This window comes from Alligator mississippiensis, chromosome 5 (genome assembly GCF_030867095.1).
Source record: "Alligator mississippiensis isolate rAllMis1 chromosome 5, rAllMis1, whole genome shotgun sequence".
Lineage (NCBI taxonomy): Eukaryota > Metazoa > Chordata > Crocodylia > Alligatoridae > Alligator > Alligator mississippiensis.
Genome location: NC_081828.1, coordinates 158,532,472 through 158,556,184, shown reverse-complemented (window position 1 = coordinate 158,556,184; position 23,713 = coordinate 158,532,472). Strand labels below are relative to the sequence as shown.

The window sequence follows — 23,713 nt, the reverse complement described above, 5'->3', positions numbered from 1 at the left end:
CACGGAGGAGTTCTGCTGCGCAGAGAACCCGTGTGCAGGGGAGTGTTCCCGCCACTTTGCAGCGATCTTTGCAGGGTGCATTTCCTCTGCAATACAGAAATGCATGGTGCAAAGGTTTCCCGCTCGTCGTATGCAAATTTGTGCCCCACAATTGGCTAGTTCTAAATTATTCACACGTGGCGGTTAGCGATTGGCCTGCTAGCCGTATAAGAGGCTTGAGCAGTTTCCGCCCAAGCCGAAGAGGACTCCGCATCCATCTCGTGGGGACTCTGGGTGTGCGCGGCAGGGTAATAGAAACCCTGTGTGTCGCTCAGAGGGGTTTGGCGGCCTGATCCACCGCCCACCTCTTCCCGTCTTCGAACGGAGCCTACTATAAGACGTAACGACGAGTTTAATGCGCGCTTGTCCTGGACATCCGGAGTTTGTCTGCGTGGAGCCTAGCAACCTCCACGTGATTGTTCGTGTTTTGTCTGCGTGGAGCCTAGCAACCTCCATGTGATTGTTCGTGTTCTGTCTGCGTGGAGCCTTGCAACCTCCACGTGTGTTCGTGTTTTCTGTTGTAACCGCAACTCAAGCAAGTTCTCAGCCTACACCACGACCATCTCGGTGTAAGTAAAATAATCTTAAAATCAACCGTTACGTGTCTGTGCCTAATTCTAGCTCGGCGCCCGCCCTCTCCGACCCGGCCTGCCCGGGCTGCTGGCCACAGCCCGTGTGCAGAGCGACGAAAGCGACCTGGGGTCAGACCCGGCGCGTGCAGGCTCTAGGCTTATAGAGACTTGCAAGCTAAACCACGTAAGAAGACCTTCAAGAAAAATCCACCTGCTGCTGATTCTGTGTTTAGGTGCCACTCTTTTCTCCAAGTATGATTCCCTATATAGGGCTTTTTCACTCGAGCTGCTGGAAGAATCATGTTTTATAGAATTCTGAAGTGAAGGTCATTGTCAGTTTAAGACACTAAAAAGACCATGATTCATTTAAGAAATGTCTATATTGAATTCCAGTTTCTGTATTTGCATTTGGGATCTCAACATTCCTTCCTGAATTTGAATTGGATATTGTCTTTATTTACTGTTCAACACTATCCAAAGGTAGACTGCATTTCAGCTGTAAAACAATTTTGGCACATAAAAGGCTCAATAACCATGCTTATGTGCAATCCTGTCTACTTGTTGAGAGAGTTCCAAGTTTACAGGAGTGTGTATAAGGTGCCTTTGAAGTAACATTTCTTGTCTAAATTACTGATAAAGGCAAAATGGCTTCTGAGTGACTACAAATGTTTTTTTTTGTAAAATGGGCAGACAAAGAGAAGTATAAGACCTATGAGGAAGCATGACAGAATATTTTAGAGAGTACATAAAACATGGGAAAATGCTTAAAAATTTCACATCTTCAGAACCTGATACTTGAAAGATGTGAATAAAGTTCTGATAATTCAGTTCTTAATGCTGAGTAAAGGCAATGGTATTCTTTTTTTTATAAATGCTTTTCTAATTCATAAAATGAAATATTTGGATTGTATTAATGATGTGGAACAAGTTTTCAATTAGTGCATATTATCCTATTACCACCACAACCACACACCTTTCTCTGAAAAAGGGCCTATTTTTTACACTAGGAGCTTTGCATACAGAAACAAAATCTGTCTAATCAACTAAGGGAAAGATTCACTTGACATAAGTCAGTTTGCTAACAGTCATGTTGTTAACTTCAATTGCCACAGTTACAAACTGTGACTTGGTCTTCTGTTAGTCAACAGAACAGTTCTATTGACTTTAAAGGACTGTGGGAATCAGGCATGAAAAACTGAACTGTTTGTGCTTGTAGTGTTTTTCTTTTACACAGTAAGCTCTTAGGGTTTTTCTTTTATTGTATATGGCCAAACATGAATCTGTGAATTGCCATACATACCTACCTGATCATGAGCATGGATTTAGTTAGGAGTGGCAGTTACCAGAAAAGCTAAAATCCTTACAGCCCATGTCAGTTTTGGAGTTTAAATATGGCTGGAAATTTAAAAGCTGGAAAAAAACAGTGATGACAATTACACACTATGCAGTCTTATCTACACACACAGCTTTCGTTGTGATGTTACAGTGGTACCCCCCCACCCTCCTTTTTTTTGAAGGAGGCTTATACTAGGACAGCCTTCCTGTACAGGAAGAGGAATAGGAACAACTCAACAAGGCTGGTTCACCTTTATAGTAATATAACTGTGCCCATGAGTGGATCTGGGAGTGCAAGTGGTATAGTACATCCTCATGTATAACAAGGTATCCTTTTCTCAAACTTGGAGAAACTGGACATTTTACTAATAAGCTAGGGGCAAAGGGCTTTATTTTTTCAGTTTAAGATAAGAGCAAAATAAATAAATATGTCCTTGGAATGTGCATTCATTTGTTATATCATTTGTATAAAAATAATCAAGGTAAGTTACTTCATTAGTGCTGCAGTCATTAGAATTAAATGGACATATTTTTCAGATTCATAAAACAAAATCTAGCTTCCTTGAGACTCTTGATAGCGTATCCACTGCTTGACTGACTGCTACTTACATACCTGAGTAAATGTTCACCTGTGTTAACACTGTCACACCTGAGTTAATGTTTTTAGCTAGAGTTAAAAACAGTCTGCAGGACAGTGAAATAGGAGATACATTACCAAGAACCATTAACAGAGAGCAAAATTACATAAGAAAGACTTGCTTGGCTGAACACCAAGACCTTTATAACCGAGAGAGGGTCATTAACACCTGTGGAAGGAAGAATTTAGAAGGAATCAGGTAGATTTGTACATGAAGTCAAACAACTCCCTCAGTGTCGCCTCAATGGAAATGCTGCTGCCACTGCTGGGCAGCTGATTTTTTACTTTGGGTGGAGCAGGAATCAACTGCACACCCACCCAACGCTAGAGCTTTTACTAGGGCAAGGCTCCTTCTGGTGGGGGCGTGCTTTCTTTTGAACCAACAGGTTATTCTGGCAAAACGTCTGGTGCAGGCATACTTAAAGCAGGCTGACATCACGCATTCTGCTGGCCTCCTGGTTTAGTTGGGGGTCCTTGCGACCAGCAGAGATGTGCCGGCAATATATCCAGCTGTTTTTTGCTGCTGCAGCCTTTTTTGTTGAGGTGGGAAAAAATTGTGCCAGCAGCAGGAGCGCTGCTTGGGGTACAAGTTGTGTCTGCTGTAGGGCTGCTTTATGGCTCCCGAGCACAGCAATGTGTGTGCGTGCAGCGCAGTGCAGGCCCGTGTGTGTGTGCGTGAGTGTGCAGCAGTCAGGACTCTGTGCGTGCGTGCAGCAGAGTCAGGGCTGTGTGTTTGTGCGTGCAGGACAGCCAGGGGTGCGTGTGTCAGTCACAGGGATGGCCCCTGGTGTGTGGGTGTCAGAGCAGTGTCCCCTGGAGGGTGTGTGGGGGGGTGTATGTTTGTGTATATGTAGCACAGTCAGGGCCGTTTGTGTGTGAGCATTGACCCTGGAGAAGGGTGTGTGTGTGTGTGTGTGTGTGTGTGTGTGTCCGTGTCCCTGGAGGGGTTGTGTAGCACAGCTGCAGCCCCTGGCGGGGAGGGTGTGTGTGTGTGGAGATGTGTATGTATGTGCGAGTCCCAGGGACGGCCCCCGTGGCGTACGCGCGTGTTTGTGTCACAGCGATGGCCGCGCAGGGGGGAGGGGGTCGCGTGCCCGAGCGCGTGTCACAGCAACGGTGCCGGCGGGAGGGCGGGCGGGCGCGCGGGGCGCTGTCTCACGCCCCGCCCCCCGCAGCGGCCGGGCCATGGAGCGGCTGCGGCTGCGGCTGCAGCCGGGGGCCGCGGCGGCGGTGGAGGAGTACGCGGAGTACCGCAGGTGAGGTGCGGCGCGGCGCGGCGCGGCGCGGCAGGGGGGATTTGCTGTCGCCGCCTCGCCCTTACTGCCGGGCCCGGCGCTGCACGCGCGGTTCCCGGGTTTCTCTGTTCTTGCAGTCGCTCCGAGGGCGCGGGGGCGGCCCGGGCCTGGGGCCCCGGGCATCTTTGTCGGGGCAGGGGGCAGAAAAGAGCAACAGCTCGGGCTGGAGAAAGGCTGGAGTGCTGCTCGGGGAGGCTGTGGGGTCATTTGTGTCACGTCTGCCTAAAGGGTTGATGTAGCCCACCCCTCCTGCTCCAGGCAGGATCATCCCGATCCAAACGGTCTTATCTAAGTGCCTGGCGAACCTGCTCCTAACGGTGGGCTAAGCTGGAGCCGTTATCTAGGGACCTCCAAAATCCCAAGACCTCCCGGCTCGTTCTCTTCTGCCCAGTTGGTATGATTTGGAACTGATGTGGCTGATTTGACTTGGAACACAAGGTAGATTTAACCTCCCCCCCATACAACCCCCCCCCCCTTAAAATTTATGCACGCCCTCAGGCCTTGGGCCTGCAGGTAGGATGCCTGCCAATGGGTTTGGGAGTATTTGAAGCCCCAGGTTGGAAAGTGGGGGTGGAGGATACTTGCTGGTTGTAGCACCACAGATGGTGTTTGAATGATTGAGTGTTGCTCAGTCAAGAGGATTCAGAACTGACTTGGCTGATTTGACCTGAAATACAAAGAATTTTCCAAAAAATCAAATCAAAACCCCTCTTAAAATTTACGCACAGTAACCCTGTCAAACCACAAGGCAGTTTGCCCAGAAACACTGTCAATGTCCTACTGCTGCAAGGTTGTTAAAATACGTTCAAGAGGTCGAAGGATTCAAGATCACACCCCACAATACAGAGGAAGGCAAAAATCCCCACGGTCCATGCCAGCCTGACCATGGAGTCAAATTCCTTCCTGATTCCAAAGGTGGCAACTCTCTAACCAGGAACCTCTGGCTTTCAGTTCCAGTGTGAGCATCAAGACACCCCTGTCAAAATCTGCCTTGGCTTCACCCAACACCCAGTGCTTTTGAGGAAGGCAGACCCGCCACCCAAAAAACCTCCAAAAATTCCTACCCGGACACCTGTAGCAGCACGAGGGGAAAACATTCCTTGACAGCCCCAGGTGGCAACCAGCACAGCTCTGAAGCGCAGGGAAAAAACAAACACCAAGTAATGGATGTTCTAACATGAGAATGAGTACCTTTTTCTGCTGCCATGTATAAGCTCATTTTGTTATTTCATCACATGAGAAATATTGGAGATGAAAAATATGTTTCTCTTCCATGCCCAGGCCTGTTTGTATGTTGCCTGCCTGCCTAAGATGATACTTTTGTATTCCAGAAATACAAGCTGACACACATTTTGACCTATTTAAAAATATATGCAATATGGAGTCTCTATGTATGTTTTCATCTAGACTTCATCCCATTAAAATGCTCACTTAAACCACATTATATAATGACTTTCTATTGTAATAATCATATATGATATGATAAATTATACAGTATTATCTTAGTTTAGTAACACTTTCAATAAAATACCAAAGGTACATGTGATTATTTTTATACAGTCATTTCTACATACATATCCAAAGGGCTTTTTAAAGGTATGTAAGTACTGATATCGTTACAATATGCCAAGTGTCTATTATAACACCATAGTACTGATGGGTTACACTTCTGGTGCAGACACAGGCTATGCCAACACGAGTTTTTCTACCCCCAAAGTTAAATCAAGTCCCCTTAACAACAGAGTAATACCTTTCTCTGCCAGCAGTGCTATATCCCCAGCAGGGTTTTTTGCTGGCAGAGCTTTAATGATTCTGGGGTGTAATCTTTTCATGCCCCTAGCAAACATAGATCAGCCAGCAGGCTTTGTAGTATAAATCCAAACAACTCTGTAAGTCTTGAGTGTTGTAATGCAGTCTGGATTTTCTCACTCAGCAGAGGGGTTAACTTAACTGTCGTAGTTTACTCTGCCCTTAAGATGTAGATTGATGAAGTGATGCACCAGAGGTCACACACAAGTCTAAGACAGTGAAGTAAAGATCCCTGGATAACTGACAACTCATCCTTTGTTTTCTTCTGTACAGGATAAAACTTGATAGCCTGCATTTCCCCCTTTTCTTCTTTCCTTCCTTCTAGCTCCTCTTAAAACACTTTTCAGATGATGATAGCAAATTTATTTAACAGCCTGGCCCTGGGCTGAGAATGTGTCTAAAAGCTCAAGTATATCTCTAGCATGGTATTGTGGGAGATACAGTTTTTAGTGTTATTTCAGGAGTTCTCAAACTTTGTGATACTGCAACCCCAAGTGCTGGATGGTGACAGCAGGGGACAGGGAGCTCGCGTGGGGCAGCTTCTGCTACCATCCACCACTCTGTACCATTGCCACACGCTGCTTCCCCGCGCCACTGCGCATACCCCCTTGGGAAGTTTGCAGCCCCCTTTTAAGTTGCTCACGACCCCTCCAGGAGGTTGCAACCCACAGTTTGAGAACCTCTGTGTTATTTGCTAGTGCATCACTGTTCATAGTTCTCAGAAGTGTAACTTACTGGCATTTGTCTTTATTTTAAAAAATCTTCTTGGTTTTTCATAAATAATGATGTATAAATGTTCACAGAATTGTAGGTGAGGATGATGGAGGAAAACTCTTTACTCCCGAGGAATATGAGGAGTATAAAAGAAAAGTGTTACCAATCCGGTTACAGAATAGATTGTATGTGAGCTGGAGATCACCAACTGGCATGGACTGTAAGCTAGTGGGCCCAGAGACACTGTGCTTTTGTACCCATAGGTAAGTTGTTTGGGGGTTTTTTCTGCCATTTTTTAAAGTTGAGGAATGTAAATCATTTAAGGATAACATTTTAGTGCATTACAGATAACTTGAAAGCCTAGGAATTAAAAAAAATGAAGTAATCTAATGACTTATTACAATAATGTTGCAATTTAAGGAAAAAAAATTGAGATCAATTAAAGTATTCTATAAACTTCCATACATTCTGAGTTTGGACACATAACACAACTACTATGGAATATTTTACTTTGGATTTTACTCTCCGGTAAATTTATTCTGTAATAAGGAGTGTATGAGTGACTTTTTCTTTCTAAGTCAGGGGTGGGCAGTTATTTGGACCAAAGGGCCACATAGTGAGTTTTAGGGAGCTGTGGTGGGCCAGGTCAGCACCCCCTTCCCCCACACAACAGCTCACTTAATCTCCAAATGTGGAATGGGGCTGTGGGCAGGCAGGGAGTTGGCATAGGTGCTGGTGGCAGTAGTGGCAGGGAGGAGCTGGGGGCTGTGCCTGGGTCCTGGCCAATCCCTATGGGGCTGGGACCAGCTGCAGGGGCAGCCAAAAGGAGGTGCTGCTGCTGGGAAATGGAGTCTGGCCACAGAGCCGCCCCCGCCCTACTGCATGCCTGGGGGGCGGTGGGATGCACTACAGGCTTGATGGTGCCTGGGCCATGTGGGACCAAAGGACCAGCCTTGGACTGGACAAAGTTCTTCCATGGGTTGCATCTGGCTTGTGGGCTGTATTTTGTCCACTCCTGTCCTAGGTACTGCCTGCAATAGGTGTTATTATAGTACATGGCCACTAGATGGTGAGGGTGCTGGTTTACCTTAATCCAAGGGTGTCAAACACATCTGGCCCCATGAGCCAGATGAGGGTTGCTGGTCTGGTTTGCAGGCTGGACTTGAACCGACCCTCTGAGCAGTATGCCTGGCCATTCCAGCCCCAGATGCCACATGCAGCACATACTGGCCCAGCAACTTGCTGTTCATCCAGCATGTGGGGTAGGTACAGGGCACTCAGGCTGGACCTGGCACCGCACACAGCATAGGGGGTTGGTCCAGGGTGCCTCATGGACTTCCCTGGACAATCTGTGCTGTGACCGGCACTGGGTCCAACCTGTACACCACAGGCAGTGCACACCCCTTGCCAGCCCTGCATGCCATGTGCACAGTGAGCCCTGGGCAGCCCTGGAGTGTTGCATGAGGCATGCAGGACTAAATTGGTTGGGCGTGATGCATGTAACATGGGGCCGGCATGGGTTGTGTGCTACACACAGCACCCCACCAAACCAGCGCCATGTGCTAGCTTTGGCACAGCCCCATTTTGACTGGCTTCAGAGCCAGTGTACAGGGCTGGTTCTGCGGGGCACCACATACAGTATACGCCCGACCCCCTGTGCTGTGTGCAGGGTGCATGGTGTCTCCTTCAGTCTGTGAGCTGCATGAAGTCTGTGGGGCTGGGGCCAGTCCAGTGACCCACAGTTCATACAATTTCACAGGCTGGATCTGGCCTGTGAGCCATACGTTTAACACCTTTGCCATAATGAAATAACTATCCTAAGACCATGATCCTGAAATTAAGGGAGCAGACACACAATTGGTGAAATGTACATTGGTATATAATTATTCCTCACTTTTTTAGGCTTAATTTTCTCTGGATTGATTGTCCGGATTGATGAAGAATGTTTTGCATTTGAAAGCTTGTCTAACTGTATCCTAGCTATGCAGCTGGTCCAATAAAAGATATCAACCTAGGAAACCCTTACCTTTCTGGACTGGAGTAATTTATACCAGTTGTATGTTGTGTACACACTCAGCTTTTATTATGGAGCAAAGTCTATTTGTTCACAGGTGTAACAGGGTAGGTTTGCATGTGGGGATTTCCTGTAAATCCACAATGTATGGGACAGTGCTGGCTGCCATGGTGCCAATGGTAGTGGTGTGATCAGTATTTCAAAATATGTGCTTGATGTGTTGCCAGAATTAAATGCCATTTTTTTTTTTTTAGGGTGTAATTTAAGAAGTGCCTGGAATTGCATACTCAATTGAAAACTATTTTTTTTTGTGAGAATGAGCACCTTGATTTATAAGAAACCTAAATATACTTTCCTATAAAACTTGTCATCTAAAGTCTAAATCTCTCAAATACATTTTTAATGATAAAGACTGACCAAGTGCTAGCTATAGTGGTATACTAGAGTAATATATGTGTGTATATAGATATATATATATAATATTTTTTTCCCCACTTTAGGTATAAACAACACAAAACAGATTTTGAAGTGATTCCAAAAGATCGTCCTATTTGTGTACCTTGTAGAGTGAGCCATTGTCAATGCAAGTCCTATCACTATGTCCCCTTAAATGGCACTCAGCCTATTCGTTGTAGATGCAAACATTTTGCTGATCAGCACAGTGCCACACCTGGATCTGCATGCAACTCATGTAAGTTAGTTTCCTAACTTCCACATGGAATATTCTTTGTCACTAAGCTTAAGAATAGCTTTTAATACAGGTACACTCAATTTACTAGGAAATAACAGTCTGTTCCCAAGTACCATATTTTGGTGCATATACCTTGCCAACGGGTATAAGCCGCACCCACATATAACCCGCGGGAAATTGTATTTTTGTAAACAAATCCATGTATACACCGCACCTGTGTATTCCCCACGGCGGCGTATACACGGGCAGGTGGCGCAGCCTGGCCTGCCCCAGCAGCGGCAGCACAGCCCGACCTGCCCGGGCCCGGCGGGGAGGCTACGTGGCCCAGCCCTCCATGGCCCCAGCCTCCGCAGCAGCGGCAGTGCAGCCCAGCCTGCCTGGGCCCAGCGGGGAGGCAGCGCAGCCCGCCCTGGCCCCCTCAGCGGCCCTGGCGGCAGCGGCAGTACAGCCCGGCCTGCCCGGGGCCCAGCGGGGAGGCGGTGCAACCTGCCCCAGCCCCCTCAGTGGCGGTGCAGCCCAGCCTGCCCTGGCTCTGGTGGCAGCGGCAGCACAGCACGGCCTGCCTGGGCCCAGCGGGGAGCGGCGAGACACAGCCTGACCCGCTCTGGCCCCGTTCCCTGCGGCAGCGCAGCTGGTCCCGGCCACTAGATGCTGAGGGTGCTGGATATATGTACGAAAATCCCCGCAGGATATATGTGTGAAAATATGGTAATACTACTGATAACACTGTAACACAAGACTGTCCAACTGGTAGCCTGTGGCTGAACTCAGCCTCTGAGGGGTTAACTTGCAGCACCCCCCACCCCCAGTTTATGTGCCATTCCCCCCCAACCCCCGTCACCTTCCTGCTGCTGCTACCAGAGTGTCTAGGCTTCCCTCCCTTCTCCAGCTTCCACTTCTTGCCCCTGCCCCTAGGGCCCTGTGCAGGAGGTGGGGACCCCTGTGGCCTAGCTCAGTAGGCAAACACCATCTAGTGTGGTGTGCAGCCTGTACGATGTGTGGTGGAGGCCTGCAGCTCCAAGTCACTCAGAAGTTGGATAGCCCTGCTCTAATATATTAAAGGCTAATCCTGGTGTAGGCTGGGGCATGAGGGTGCTATAGTGTGGGGACTGTCTGCTGGCTAGCCCTGCACTGTAGCACCCTCATGCTCCAGGCAGCCTCTCTGCAGCATGTTAAGCTGGGTTTTAGCAGCTCCGGGCTGACAAGCTGACCTCCTGGGCACCCTGCCGGTTAGGGTTGTACTGCCCTGGCTCAATTGTGTTGCATTCTTGGGCACACATGTAAATGCTATCTCTGAAAGCAATAAGCTTTGGTGCAAACTGAGCTGGAGTTTATTGCATTGCATTAATATCACAAGTAGATGCACCCACTGATGCAAAAGAAATGAAATTATTTACAGATTCTTTTCTTTTAAACCTCGTCAGGAGTTATTGCTGGGCCCTTGGCACGGCTTTAAGAGCGCTCGTGGTGCTCGGGCCAGGTACCAGATGATTGGAAGATAGCCAATGTGGTTCTCCTCTTTAAGAAAGGGAGGAGGGAGGACCCAGGCAACTGTAGGCCCGTCAGTCTTACCTCAATCCTGGGGAAACTCTTTGAGATCATCAAGGAGCACATCTGTGACGGGCCAGCATCAGGGATGATGCTCAGGGGCAACCAGCACGGTTTCATTAGGGGCAGGTCATGTCAGACCAACCTGATTGCCTTTTACGATTGGGTCACAAAAGCATTGGATGCAGGTGTCGCCGTGGATGTAGTCTTTCTGGACTTCAGCAAGGCCTTTGACACTGTCTCCCACCCCATCCTCATTAAAAAACTAGGGGACTGTGGCATCGATACCTACACGGTCAGATGGATTGCGAATTGGCTGAAGGATCGTACTCGGAGGGTGGTGGTGGATGGGTCATATTCGACCTGGGGGGAAGTGGGCAGTGGATTCCTCCAGGGCTCGGTCCTTGGGCCTGCACCTTTTAATTTCTTTATCAGTGATTTGGACGACGGGGTGAAAAGCAACCTGTTCAAATTTGCTGATACCAAAATTTGGGGTGAGGTGGGCACGCTAGTAGGGAGGGAAAGACTGCAGAAAGACCTGGATAGATTGCAAGGGTGGGCTAACAAAAACAGGATGCGTTTCAATACGGACAAGTGCAGGGTGCTGCACTTGGGCAGTAGTAACTGGCAACACACTAATAAGATGGGAAACTCCCTTCTTGAGAGCACAGAGGCAGAAAGGGATCTTGGAGTCATCATTGACTCCAAGATGAACATGGGCTGACAATGCGAGGTCACAGTCGGCAGGGCTAACCGGACCCTATCGTGTATCCACAGGTGCATCAGGGCCAAGGAGGTGATCCTCCCCCTCTACGCGACACTGGTCAGGTCACAGCTGGAGTACTGTGTCCACTTCTGGACACCCCACTTCAAGAGGGATGTGGACAACATTGAGAGGGTCCAGAGGAGGGCCACCCGCATGATCCGGGGACAGCAGGGCAGACCCTACAATGAGAGGCTATGGGCCCTGAACCTGTTCAGCCTTCACAAGAGAAGGCTGAGGGGGGACCTTGCGACTGCCTATAAACTCACTAGGGGGGACCAGAAGGGTTTGGGGGAGACCTTGTTTCCCTTAGCGCCCCCCAGGATAACAAGGAATAACGGCCACAAATTGTTGGAGAGTAGGTTTAGATTAGACATCCGTAGGAACTACTTCACATTTAGGGTGGCTAGGATCTGGAACCAACTTCCAAGGGAAGTGATGCTGGCTCCTACCCTGGGGGTCTTTAAGAAGCAGCTCAATGCCTACCTGGCTGGGGTCACTTGAGCCCAGTTTTCCTCCTGTCCAGGCAGGGGGTTGGACTTGAAGATCTACAAGGTTCCTTCCAACCCTACTTCTATGATTCTATGATTCTGTGTAGTGCTGGAGATCTGTAGTTGGATTTCTAGATGGTTAAATTATTTGCCTGAAGTATACGCAATATTCTATGCAGGATACAAATTGTAAAGCATTGTTTCTAGCAGAAGCCAAAATAATATCTAATAGATTAATATAGAATAAATAGCACGGCCTGTCCTTATACTTTTTCTCAAAATAGTGTGCAAAATTTATGTAATATATATTTGTAGGATTCATGGGCTGAAGTTATTTCATAGCCTGTCTTCTACTCTGAGCTGCAGTCCATTTTGCAGAACACGAGGAAATCTGAAGAGTCTTAGATGAACATTTGAGAACCACTGTACTTGGGAGGTCTAGGTCCAGGTCTTCATCACTTTGTTTTGGAAAGTTCTTTTCATTACAGGTCTCCTTGTGTATTCTGTGAACATAGATTAAATAAAGTATCAGTATCATATATTGTACCATGTTATACACATATAATATTGACATATATTTTAAGAACTGTCAGATGGTTTCATTTCATGGAATGATTTGGGTGTCCAAGTGTATTGTTGATCTCAGACTGAGACAGTAGATCTTTATTTTATTATCCCTACAGTTCCCCTCTTGCATTGACTGGGAGTGGGAGTTATATAGGCTCAAGTGGACCAAAATATTGGCATTGAGATTTGCTGTGTGAAGATTTCACACATGCCAAAAGTTTGGTAGCTTGCTTGTCTACTTTAGTGATCCACAGTGCTCCTTTGGCAAAGTCAGGCAGAAAATAGAGCAGGGTTGCACCTAAGAGACTAACTGGTTCAGAGAGACATTAGCTTTTGTAGACAACAACCTGATTCATCAGACACTATGAAAGGACATAATCTGCATCTGATAAAGTAGATTAAAACCTTTGCTGTCTACAAAAGCTCAAACCTTTCTGAACCATTTAGTCTCTTAGGCCCTTGCAGGTGTTAATTTAATCATGCAATGGGAGCTGAAGAATTTTGTCCTGATATTCCAGACATTCAACATCTGGCATGGCAGAATGCATGATTTTTGGAATCCAGGGTAACATTCCTCAGATCTGGGTCTGGATTTCTTTGGGTCTTCAGGATCCTGGCACCAAAGAGCAACCCCTTGATATTGGGCTGATGCATGACTTTTCAACCTAGCAATGTGTAGGGAGCTCCCCAATCCCAATCTCCTTCCTCCCCTGGGCTTTTAAAAGGCTTGCATGCAGCTAGATGCCCATTTGCCTTTTAAACATGCAGGGAGCTTGGGATCAAGAAGCATAAAGATGTTCCATGTATAATTGGCGATCTTGAACTCCCTGTGTCCTAGCATGTTTAAAACGCATGCTTGCATCCTGCATGCTAGGGTGTGGGATGCTTCCCAATCCTGGGCTCCCTGTTCCTTGGACCTTTTAAAAACATGCTGGCACGCGATAAGCCTGATATTAGAGTTCTCTGGCTCCCTGTTGCCAGGCTGTTCATGTGCTGGGAAATTTAAATAGGTGTCTTTAAAATTAACATGTCACATGTTCACTTTTAGTGTGAACCAAACCAGCCACATAGATTGAAGCAAACCAGCCACATAGATTTTCCACATTTAATGTGGAACATCCTGGTGGTTGATTGCTGCTTTTATTGCATGATAAATTGATTTAACGTGTAGCATATTACAATTTGTCATGATTAACATGTTAATCGTGGGCCTAAGGTGCCACCCTGGCCTACCTTCTACCTGACTTCAGACTAACATGGCTAATCACTTCTTTGGAAGAAAATGTTGTAGTGTCCCTCAGTGACAGGTACTTTGCACATGTGGATAAAGTCAAAGCTCCTGCCTAGAGAATATTGTATCTAAAAACTCAATAGATAAAATATTGGAATGGACTGAAATGAAGTGAAGAATGATTGCTCATCTTCATGGTTCGAACCTTTTAGTTTCATGATACTTGTATGGAGTCATATTTTGAAATTTTCTGCTTTGGAGGATCTTTGTTTTCCTCTGAGTCACAAAGCAGATTAGCAGGTCTATGTTTTGTAGAAGGAAAACCCTAGAAGCATAGGGAAGGTAAGTTGCTTTCACATGTTTGCACAATAAATATATGACAGACCTAGGAAATAAACTCAGGTTGCTACAGTCTCAGATCTGTGAGCAGTCAGCTGGCCTAAGCTGTATTCTTGATTTTAGGTACATGCTTTATCTGCTGGCTATGGTCCAGCCAAGACATTGGAGTGTGTGGTGCAGTTTCTGTTTGATTCTGTGCCCACTCTAGAGAACAATTAGAGCTGACTGATTGAAAGAAAAATAGTAATAACTATTGCAGCATCTTTAGCTGGGATAGATAATACAGCAGTAGATTTTTATTACAACATAGATTGTTACCTAAAGTTGCCTCCAGCTTGCTGATGTCAATTTGTTCAATCTTGAAAACACCATGCTTGGCCAAATCTATTATTTTTGGGACCAGCTGCAGGGATAGAACATAGATCTAGTGATTTCCATGATTCAACCACATGTTCATCCTTTGTCTTGTTTATCCTTTCCATAATGTAAGGCTTTTCCATATATGATGAAAAGAGGCTGCAGAAAACTTAGCTGTCCAATGGTAGATGATTTTCCAGTCAAGTTTGTGGGCAATAAGCTTACATAGGGGAAGTGTGTCATGTATTTATGCATGGAAGGAAATTGAGAAATCTTGCCCTATCAGTTAGGGAGATGCTATTAGGTATCTGATGATCATGATTAAATCAGTTCCATCATCATCTGTCTTAATGCTATTTATTTTTCAAATTAGGTTCCAAATGCTCAGGTTTTCACAGTTCCTTTACCTGTGGCTGTGGTCAGCCAGCATATACTCATGAAACAGTAGTGGAAACTAAACAAGAGCGCTCAGCCATGGGAAAGCCTGTGGGGCAGGATGTGCCTTATGCTGCAATGGGAGGACTGACTGGCTTCAGTTCGCTAGCAGAAGGATACATGAGACTTGATGATAGTGGAATAGGTAAGTGCAAGAGATTTGAAATTCAATTCAGATTCTTTGTCTATTTATTTTTTAAATAAGGAAGTGTCTAAAATATTACCAGTTTAAAGGCAAACTGGGCTTTTCCCGTAAGTCAGACTCCAAAGCCATTTACTTTTTAATAGATTTTAAAGCCAGAAGTGACGGGTGGTATTAGGGCAGTGCACATTATGCAGTTCCATCAGACCCTATATTGGTTAGGGGTCCCATTGCATTAGTAGCCATGGAACTGACTAGGAGGGATAATTTTTTATGACTGTTGTTGATATTGAACATTTGCGCAGGTCCCCAAAAGGTGAACTACTTCCAGAGAAGAGATTGTTTTCATTACCTACTCCAGGGGTTTTCAACCTTTTTTAATAAGCGTACCCCTTCAGTCTCAACATTTCAGCTCATGTACCCCTTTATATTTATTTTCTTGTTGTTAAGGGGTGCGGGCAGATTGAGGCCCCTCCAGTGAGGGTGGGAGTGGGGCAGGGGATAGGGCAGGGACAGGTGCTGCAGAGGTGGAAGAAGAAAAAATTATTTGGGGGGGCTGAGCGCATGCACCCCCCAGCAGGTGAGTCTGTGGGGAAAGGGGTGGGAGGAAGGAAAAGGGCCATGGTGGGAAAGATTGAGGACCCCACAGTGAGGGAAGGAGTGGGACACAGGCAGGAGCAGGGGCTGGGGTGAGTGGGGCCCTGGCTGGGCTGGGTGGTGGGATAAGCAGAGGCTCAGGGGTGCCCCCCCAGGCCTCCGCTTGTCTCACCACCCAGCCTGGCCAGGCCCAACTCACCTCAGCCCTTGCTCCTACCTTGCTCTTTCCCTCACTGTGAGGTCTCAATCTGCTCCCCACCCCCACATTGTGGTGAGGACGGGAGTGGGGCTGGGGATTGAGACCCCCACAGTACAGAAGGGAGCAGGACAGGGGCAGGGGTGAATCATTCACCCCTGTCCTACTCCCTCCTGCACTGTGGGGATTGTCCCATGACCCAGCATGGCTGGGGCCCCATTCACTGTGATGGCGGCTTGTCCAGGGGCATAGCACAGGGGAGCCAAGGGGGGAGCATATGCCACCCTCCCTGGCTCCCCTGCCGTGCATGCAGCAGTGGGGACCCTCCCCTGTGCTCCTGGACGAGCTGCCGGGCTCCGATTGTCCCACGACATGGCTCAGCTGCGGCCTCATTCACAGTGAATGGGGCTCCAGCTGGGCCAGGTTGTGGGACAATACCCACAGTTCAGAAGGGAGTAAGGCAGGGGCAGGGGTGAATAATTTGCCTCTGCCCCACTCCCTCCTCCACTGTGGGGGTCTTGGTCTGTCCCCATCCCCAGCCCAGTCACAAAGTGAGGGAGTGGGGCTGGGGCTGGGACAGGCACTGCACAGCCGGAGCAGGATGTGGGATTGTGGGGGGGCAGCGGCTTCCACTGCTACGTGCAATCCTGGGAGGGAATGGGGGGGGGTGTGCCCCCCGGATCTGTGTGAGGCAGGCTGCGGCTGCAGGCTTGGGTCGGTGCTGCACCGGGCTCTTTCCAGAGGGTGCTGGGCTGAGCTGAGCTTGGGGCAGGTGGCGGTGGCACTGGGAGCGGGGCTACAGGAGGGCTGCAGCCCCCCCCCAATTCGCTGTAACCTCCTCAACCCCCTCCCAGCACAGCTTGGCCCAACACTCCCGCCAGGAACAGCCCAGTGCTGCCCCAGCCTGCAGCAGGCCACAGCTCAGCCCACATACTGATCCGGGGGCATGTGCCCCCCATGCCCTCCTGAGTGTGTATGTAGTGGCAGCGCTGGGAGGGGAGGCTGAATGGAGTGAGGGCTTGGATGCAGCGGCCACCACCACTGCCACTGTGCTGCTTTTCCTTGGCTGATAACAACTCCGTGGCTACTGATGGATCTCATGCCCAGCCAACTGCGCACTGCTGGGGGTGGCCACAAAACACACTCCCCCCACCTTGCCATTTAGACCCTCGCAGCTCTGCTGTAAGAGAGTAGCAGTCGATCAGGAGAGTGAGCTGGGGTGGGGAGGGGTGCGGTGTGCTGCACGGGGCCAGCAGTGCCCGGCGCATCCCTCTCCTCTCCCCCAGGTAAGAGGTGAATGCGCCGGGGGAGACACTGCTGCTGTATCCATCCCTGCCTTCCTGCGCACACCCCCTACAACCTTTCTAATACCCTTGGGGGTACGTGTACCCCTGGTTGATACCCCCTGATCTATTCCAACCTCTACAGGAAACAGGCCATAAAACTTAAATCAGTAATTTTGGTATCTAGCCTAGTAAATATCTGGTCAAAAGAGAAATCCAGAACTACTACTCTTAACACTTCTAGTGAAGCTGATACTTTTTTTCCCCTTCCAATACATTTTCTAAAAGGAGCACCGTCAGTTGAATTCCTAGAGTCTCCTGTTACCAACATGGACCATCCATTTCTAAAAGCATTCCAAGGACCATCCAGTTCTGCGCACATCAGCTCACAGTTACCAGGTAGTCATGAATTGTTATGAACATATCTTTTTTAATATCTGGTATATTACTAATATATTACATTATACTGAGTATATTGTATAAAGTTGATTTATGAATTCAGCTTCAAAGTTATACTTCAGAATTCAAAACTGAAGGGAGTGCAGAACATTAATTCCTCTCAAAACATTTATATCATTAATAGAAAAACTTTTTGTATGCAAGATGCTTCAGAATAACTTAAGACATTTTTAAATGGTTTATTATTTTAAAGAATCTTTCTCCTTTTACTTTAATACAAAACCATTTTTCTTTGTCTTTGATGATTTGCCTGATGCAACTGTTTTCTTTCTTAGTAATGATATCTTTTATCCATTACTGAGACCATGGGCTTTCCAATTTTGTTTCTTAGTAAAAGTTCAACATCTATGAACATACAGAACATATGTATATATTTAGCATAATATTATGATTTTTTTTCCTCCCTGAGAGTAAATTATTGTATGGAATTAGTAGGGAAGTTTTACAAGCCATATTTTGTGTCATAGTAGGATGGTAGTAACAATCTAGCTCTTCTCACACCCTTATACTATGTACTAGTTGTTCCACTTTAGAACCAATTAACAGCACTGCTTATTTAAAGAAATTGCCTTAAGTAACATAGGAATCTTTTACCTTTGTTCTGTGGAAAAACAATAATTTTAATACCTTTTCCAAATGTGATACACACTGAAATTAGTAGAATGATAAGTATTAGATAAATGTATATATTTTTTTTTTTCAGGTAGTTCTGTTGATGCAATGCAGGTATCCCATGTCAGAAATTCTAAAGAAGACGACATGGCTTATTTTGAAAAGCGGTACCAGGAACGGGTAAATCATTGGATTTTTGCAGTGCAGCTTAATGCAAACATATTCCCTCATAAGGAAAGAGAATTAATTAAAGGGGACTAATTAAAGATGATAAAAATAAAATTGGAATTGCATGCAGTGGGATGCACTACTATAATTTCTACTGTTCTGGTCCTGAAAAAATACTCCCTTATCAAAATGAGGGTTGTGACAAGGTTACTTAGCAGTGCTGAAGATTATAGACCATTTGCATCTGGAATGGTTCAATGATCTTTCTCTTCTCACAGCAGCTATAATTTATAACTTTTCTATCTTAGAGGAAGGTAAGGAAATATTACCATGCCACAAAGGACAAACAAATTCTGAAATCAAAAGTTCTTTCCATTCTAGGCAATAAAGAGTAACAGTCTGCAAAAAATAAAGTTCCCTTCTCTAATGGGTGGTCTCCTAAAACCTCATACCTTTTTACTTATTAAAAGCTATTGCAGTTTTTGTCCAGTTTTTGGTTAAATGCAGAGTATTACTTAACTCTGTCATCTCAGCTGGAAGCATGCTGTAACTGTTTACTTGTTCTTCTGTAAAAGCAATGTGATTTAACTAACTAGTTTTAGAAAACTTTATACTGCTGTTGCGCTTGTTCTTTGCAAGAGATGTTATCTTTATTTCTTTTAGAACTGTCTGAGCTTTTTCAAACTCTGAACCTTTACCTTTAAAAGTATTTTTCAAGGACTGTACTACAGATTTAGCAAATGTAATATCAGTTTAGAAAAATGGTATTACTACTAAGTTGCAAGGCCTTTACCAAGATTTTGAAGGAAAAGGATTGAGGCTTAGTAATAATGCTATTAGTGAGGTGGTTATAGGAATTCTAGATATTTTACTCAGCCCTGCAAAGATGCAAAAATGTGATTGGAGTACTATTATAAGTGTCTGTCTGTCTTACAGTTGAAAAAGGAGAAGGCTGCTAAACAGAAAGGAAGAGGTCCATTGCCATCAAAAAATCCATGAAAGTTGATGAAAAAAGGAGTTCTTGCAATACTTGATACTGAAGCATATCTTCATCATATTTATTGCATATCTGTAGTTTTCAGTTTCTTATTAACAATATTGCTGTATTAAAATACTGATAACATTAATTTTAAAGTTCTTACGGTCCTTTGAAATGAAATTGGTACTTCTGTCAAAGAAGTTTAGCATAATACCTAATCTCTCAATTACCATATTTGCTCAAAGCTGAAATGAGGTTTTTCCCCCATTCAATATGCAGAAAAAGCCCCTCATCTTGGATTTGAGTACTAGGCAGTGGTGCGGAGGGGCGGGCAGCTGCCCTGCTGCTCCAGTTCCAGTTCTCTACTTGCAGGGATTGGGCTGCGGAGCCTTGTGCCACCTGCCTGCTGGGATTCACAGGGCCCCATGCTGCCCCTGTACATTTCTGATTTCCCTGCCATCTCTTTATACCACAACTGCTTTCTAGGATCTTTTTTGTCCTATGACTTCCTCAGCTATGGCCACCCCACTCCTGTGCCAAACTCATAAAATAGCCATTAAATAGGAGTAGGCACAGTACATACTGCATGAAAACAAAACGACTGAATCATCCTGTTTTGTGTAAAATTCCTTCTTTCCTGATGTGTTCTCTTGCATCATGCCTTATCCAACTCAGATGGTGTGCTCCTTGAGACCAGAAACATGTCTTTATTCTCATTGCACAATAACATTCAAGACCAGGGGTGGGCAAAATGCAGCCCGGGGGTCAGATGCGGCCCGTCAGGCCATTCTATCTGGCCCGCAGGGCTGCTAAAAATTTTAGAAAATTAATATTAATCTGCCCTGAGCTGCCTGTCATGCAGCCCTTGATGGCTTTCTGAAACTTAGTAAGCGGCCCTTTGCCCAAAATAATTGCCCGCCCCTGTTCAAAACTGTGGCAATATATTTATATAGATGAATAAGGTAATTAAAAAGGTTGGTTAGTTTAGGTAAAACACTTACTTTAATTAAAATGTATAACATGATATTACCATCTCCAATTAATTTTTAATATAAAATTTGTATTTATATTTCCGCTTAGAAATTAAAAAATGACAAAATTTTATACAGGAGCTATAAAATGCACGTGTGCTCCCCCTCCTGGTTTAATCTCAGCAATTATCTAAATACATACTATACAAAATTATGTAGTGCAATGTTGATACACATGCTGGGAAATAATATTAGTAATTTGAAAAGAAAAAAATAGGGAAAGATATTTTAAGTTCAGTTTAGAAAAGAGAGTTGCAAACTAAATGGGGGAGGTCTGGTTTTAAAAATTTTTCTCACCCCTGCAACTTTCTTAAATAGGGAGAAGGGTCTTAGAAATGTATATATGTCAGAGATTAGAATAGGATTTTCTCTCTACACAACAAGTATCTTTAAATTTGTAGTGGTAATGCACAGTCTCTTTCTTGCATTTGCTAACAAGTTTGTTTTTATGTTTTTCTATGCTAGTACTATTAAATTCCTAATTTTAGGACAATTTAAAGACATTACTTTTGTTGAATATGTTTGAGATTTTCAATTTAAAAATATGATCACACTTGTCCCCATTAAACTGTGTTAATTGGAAACTAGTAAATTAATGTTTATTGATGTATCATGTACTTCCTTTCATAATTAAAAAAAAAATTGTCAGAGCAACATATTGAGTATAGAAGGATAGGTATTGCTGTGTCTATGCCAGTAGTCTCCAACCTTTTTAGGTTGGAGATCACTTTTGGAATTTAAGAGGAACCGAAGATCTACCCCACCCCAGCAGGTAAGTTTGTGAGGAGGGGCAGGGGGAAGGGCAGATGGAGGCCCTAGCCCTACCCCGCTCCCTCCCTCACCGCTGGGGCCTCGATCATACCCCCCTGTCCATGGTGGTGAGGCAGGGGCAAACCCTACACAGCTGGGGTGGGGCGGGGGACAGAGCTGCAAGCAGCTCATCTGGGGAGCATGGGGGGAGTGGGGCACACAGCCCAGGAGGGCATGGGGGGGCATGTGCCCCCCGGGTCTGCATGTGGGGCGGGGTGGGCTACGGCCGAGGAAGCACTGGTCTCTTCCCGGCTGGGCTGCACTCAGGCCAGGTGGCTGTGGCAGCAGCGCTGGGAGCGGGATCACAGGGTGGGGGTGTCCCCGCTCCCAGCACCACCTCTGTCCGTGCCAAGTGCAGCGCGGGATAGGCCTGGTGGGAACAGCCTGGTGCGGCCTTCCTTTTCTTCCAGCTCTCAGTTGCAGCCTGCCCTCCCCCACACCTGCCAGTCCCTGGGCCCCATGTTCTCAGGGGGAGGGGAAGGCTGTGCTGGGCTGTTCCCACCAGGCCTGGCCCATGCGCTCAGCGGCAGCTCTGGGAACTAGGATTGGGGGGACTATGCCCCCTGCTGTGGCTCCACTCCCAGCACTGCCACTGCATGCAGGAAGCATGCAACTGCATTGCTCTGGATCCACCCCTTGACTCATCAGTATAATGGTGTGACTACTGCCACTCAGCTGCACCTTTTCAAAGTACGTGACTTAAATTCGAAGGGATCTGGGGTGGGACAGATTACCTGCTATCATATGTGGACACATGGAGTTGTTTAGTTATAATTGCACAGACTTTTTACAATCCTTAAGAACTAGTACATTTCAAGCAGTTGCATTTCAAATAAAATAAAACCCATTGCTTTTATTGTAGCACATGTAAAGAAAACAGGATTGCTTTGATTACTTTTAACCAGCATGATTATTTTTCTCTTATAGAAGGGATTCCTTGATATGGTGGCCTGCAATAGCAGGGGATTGGACTCAGTAAGCCAAAAGGTGTCTTTCATTCCTTTATGTCAGAACTTAGTAGTTAAGTGCCTCGGCACAGTGGAATTTTCTAGCACAATGAAGCTTTTCGGCACGGTGAAATTTTCCGCTACAGTGGAGAACCCCGATGCAGAAAAGTTCCCGCCATCCTTATGTAAATACGCACACCATTATTGGTTGGTTCTAAATTATTCCTACGTGGCAACTAGCAATTGGTTCACTAGCCGTATAAAAGTTAGAGCAGTTTCCGCCCAAGTCGGAGAACTCCATGCCCATCTCGGAGTGAACTTGGCGGACTGATCAACCACCAACGACTCCCCGTCATCGACTTTCCCAACGTACCCTGTGTCCTGCATGCTCGTTGAATTGCTGTACTCCGTGTCCTGCATGCTCGTTGAACTGTTGTACTCCATGTCCTGCATGCTCATTGAATTGTCCACAGACATCTCACCTCGGTTTCTAGAGCTCTCGTTCGGTTTGCAACTGAAACTGAAGTTAACTCTTCGCCTACGCTGTATCCATCGACAGTGTAAGTAAAGTAATCTTGGATTAATAGATACGCTTCTGTGCCTAATTCTACTCCATCGCGGGAAACTACCCACCTGCCGTTTCCCAGCCTACCACTCGACCGCTACACTTTATTCTCCAAATATTTAGGAACTTTCTTTTGCAGGAGTTGGGTATGCATCTGATTCATGATATCACTTCTTGCTAGTATCTCCTTTGAATTATTGTTTTCATGCTGACACTGTCCCTTTTCAAAAGCAAGTTGTGCCTCTGCAATTATTTGCAAGATTGGGGTCTATATATTTTTAGAGTTCCTGTCAGTTCTCTTCAGAATGTTCATTAGGACAGTGATAAAATGTACTTTAAAACATATTAAATTTTAATGTTACAGCAATTAAAATATACCAGGACTTTATATAATACAAGGCTAAATTCCAGTAGATTCGTTTAAAAGAACAGATCAGGTTTCTATATATCCAAAATCTTAAAGTGACCCATTTTTAAACAAATCAGTACAGAGATACTAACATTGGGCCTTTGCCGCTAATAAAATATCTATAACCTACGACAGCACACATAGTGGAGCTCTGCATGGTGCTATGCTCCTAAGTGGCTATGCAGCATGTGGATTTATTCATTAGGTAAGTCAACTTCTTGCATAATGCCAACATTTAAAAATAAGTTCACATATCCATAGGTACACAGCTTCGTGTACTCTGTGCTATGTTTTCAGACTTGTGAATACTTGAAAATTATTTTTTATTTGAAATTTAGAAGATAAAAGCAGCAACATTATAAATCAGATGAACATATAAAATATATGTCAGTTAGATTAAGAGAAATCAGATGTATGGAAATAGTTTAAATGACATCAGGAAAAGAAAGTAAAAGAATACTATTTATCTAGGATGGGGGTGGTCAATTATCAGGGCCTGCAGACCACATAGGCAATTCTGGGGTGCTGTTAAGGGCTGGTCAGCACCCTTCCTCCCCTGGCAACAGCTTGGTGCCCACGTGCCCTGCGGCGCCTACCTGCCACCGCCACTAGTGCACTGCAACAGCTGGGTGCCAGTCCTGGCCCCAACCCAGTCTTAGCTCCAACCCTGGCCCACCC

General features: G+C 45.8%; 1 protein-coding gene across 1 annotated transcript; it reads left to right on the top strand.

Moving 5' to 3' along the window:
- Positions 1-3,739: 3,739 nt before the first annotated feature.
- FAM221A (family with sequence similarity 221 member A) lies at positions 3,740-22,647 on the top strand. Its single transcript, XM_059728925.1, has 7 exons — positions 3,740-3,839; positions 6,491-6,664; positions 8,916-9,106; positions 14,776-14,982; positions 17,344-17,454; positions 18,218-18,306; positions 19,231-22,647. Exons 1-7 carry the CDS (start codon positions 3,769-3,771, stop codon positions 19,291-19,293), a joined length of 906 nt encoding a protein of 301 aa, XP_059584908.1. The 5' UTR covers positions 3,740-3,768; the 3' UTR covers positions 19,294-22,647.
- The last annotated feature ends 1,066 nt before the right edge of the window (positions 22,648-23,713 follow it).

Bases quoted from the DNA above. Each gene is read 5' to 3' on its own strand.
- FAM221A (XM_059728925.1), top strand. From the start codon at position 3,769: ATGGAGCGGCTGCGGCTGCGGCTGCAGCCGGGGGCCGCGGCGGCGGTG. The intron at 14,983-17,343 runs GTAAGTGCAAGA...ATTTTCTAAAAG, and splicing joins ACTTGATGATAGTGGAATAG to GAGCACCGTCAGTTGAATTC. The intron at 17,455-18,217 runs GTAGTCATGAAT...TTTTTTTTTCAG, and splicing joins CATCAGCTCACAGTTACCAG to GTAGTTCTGTTGATGCAATG.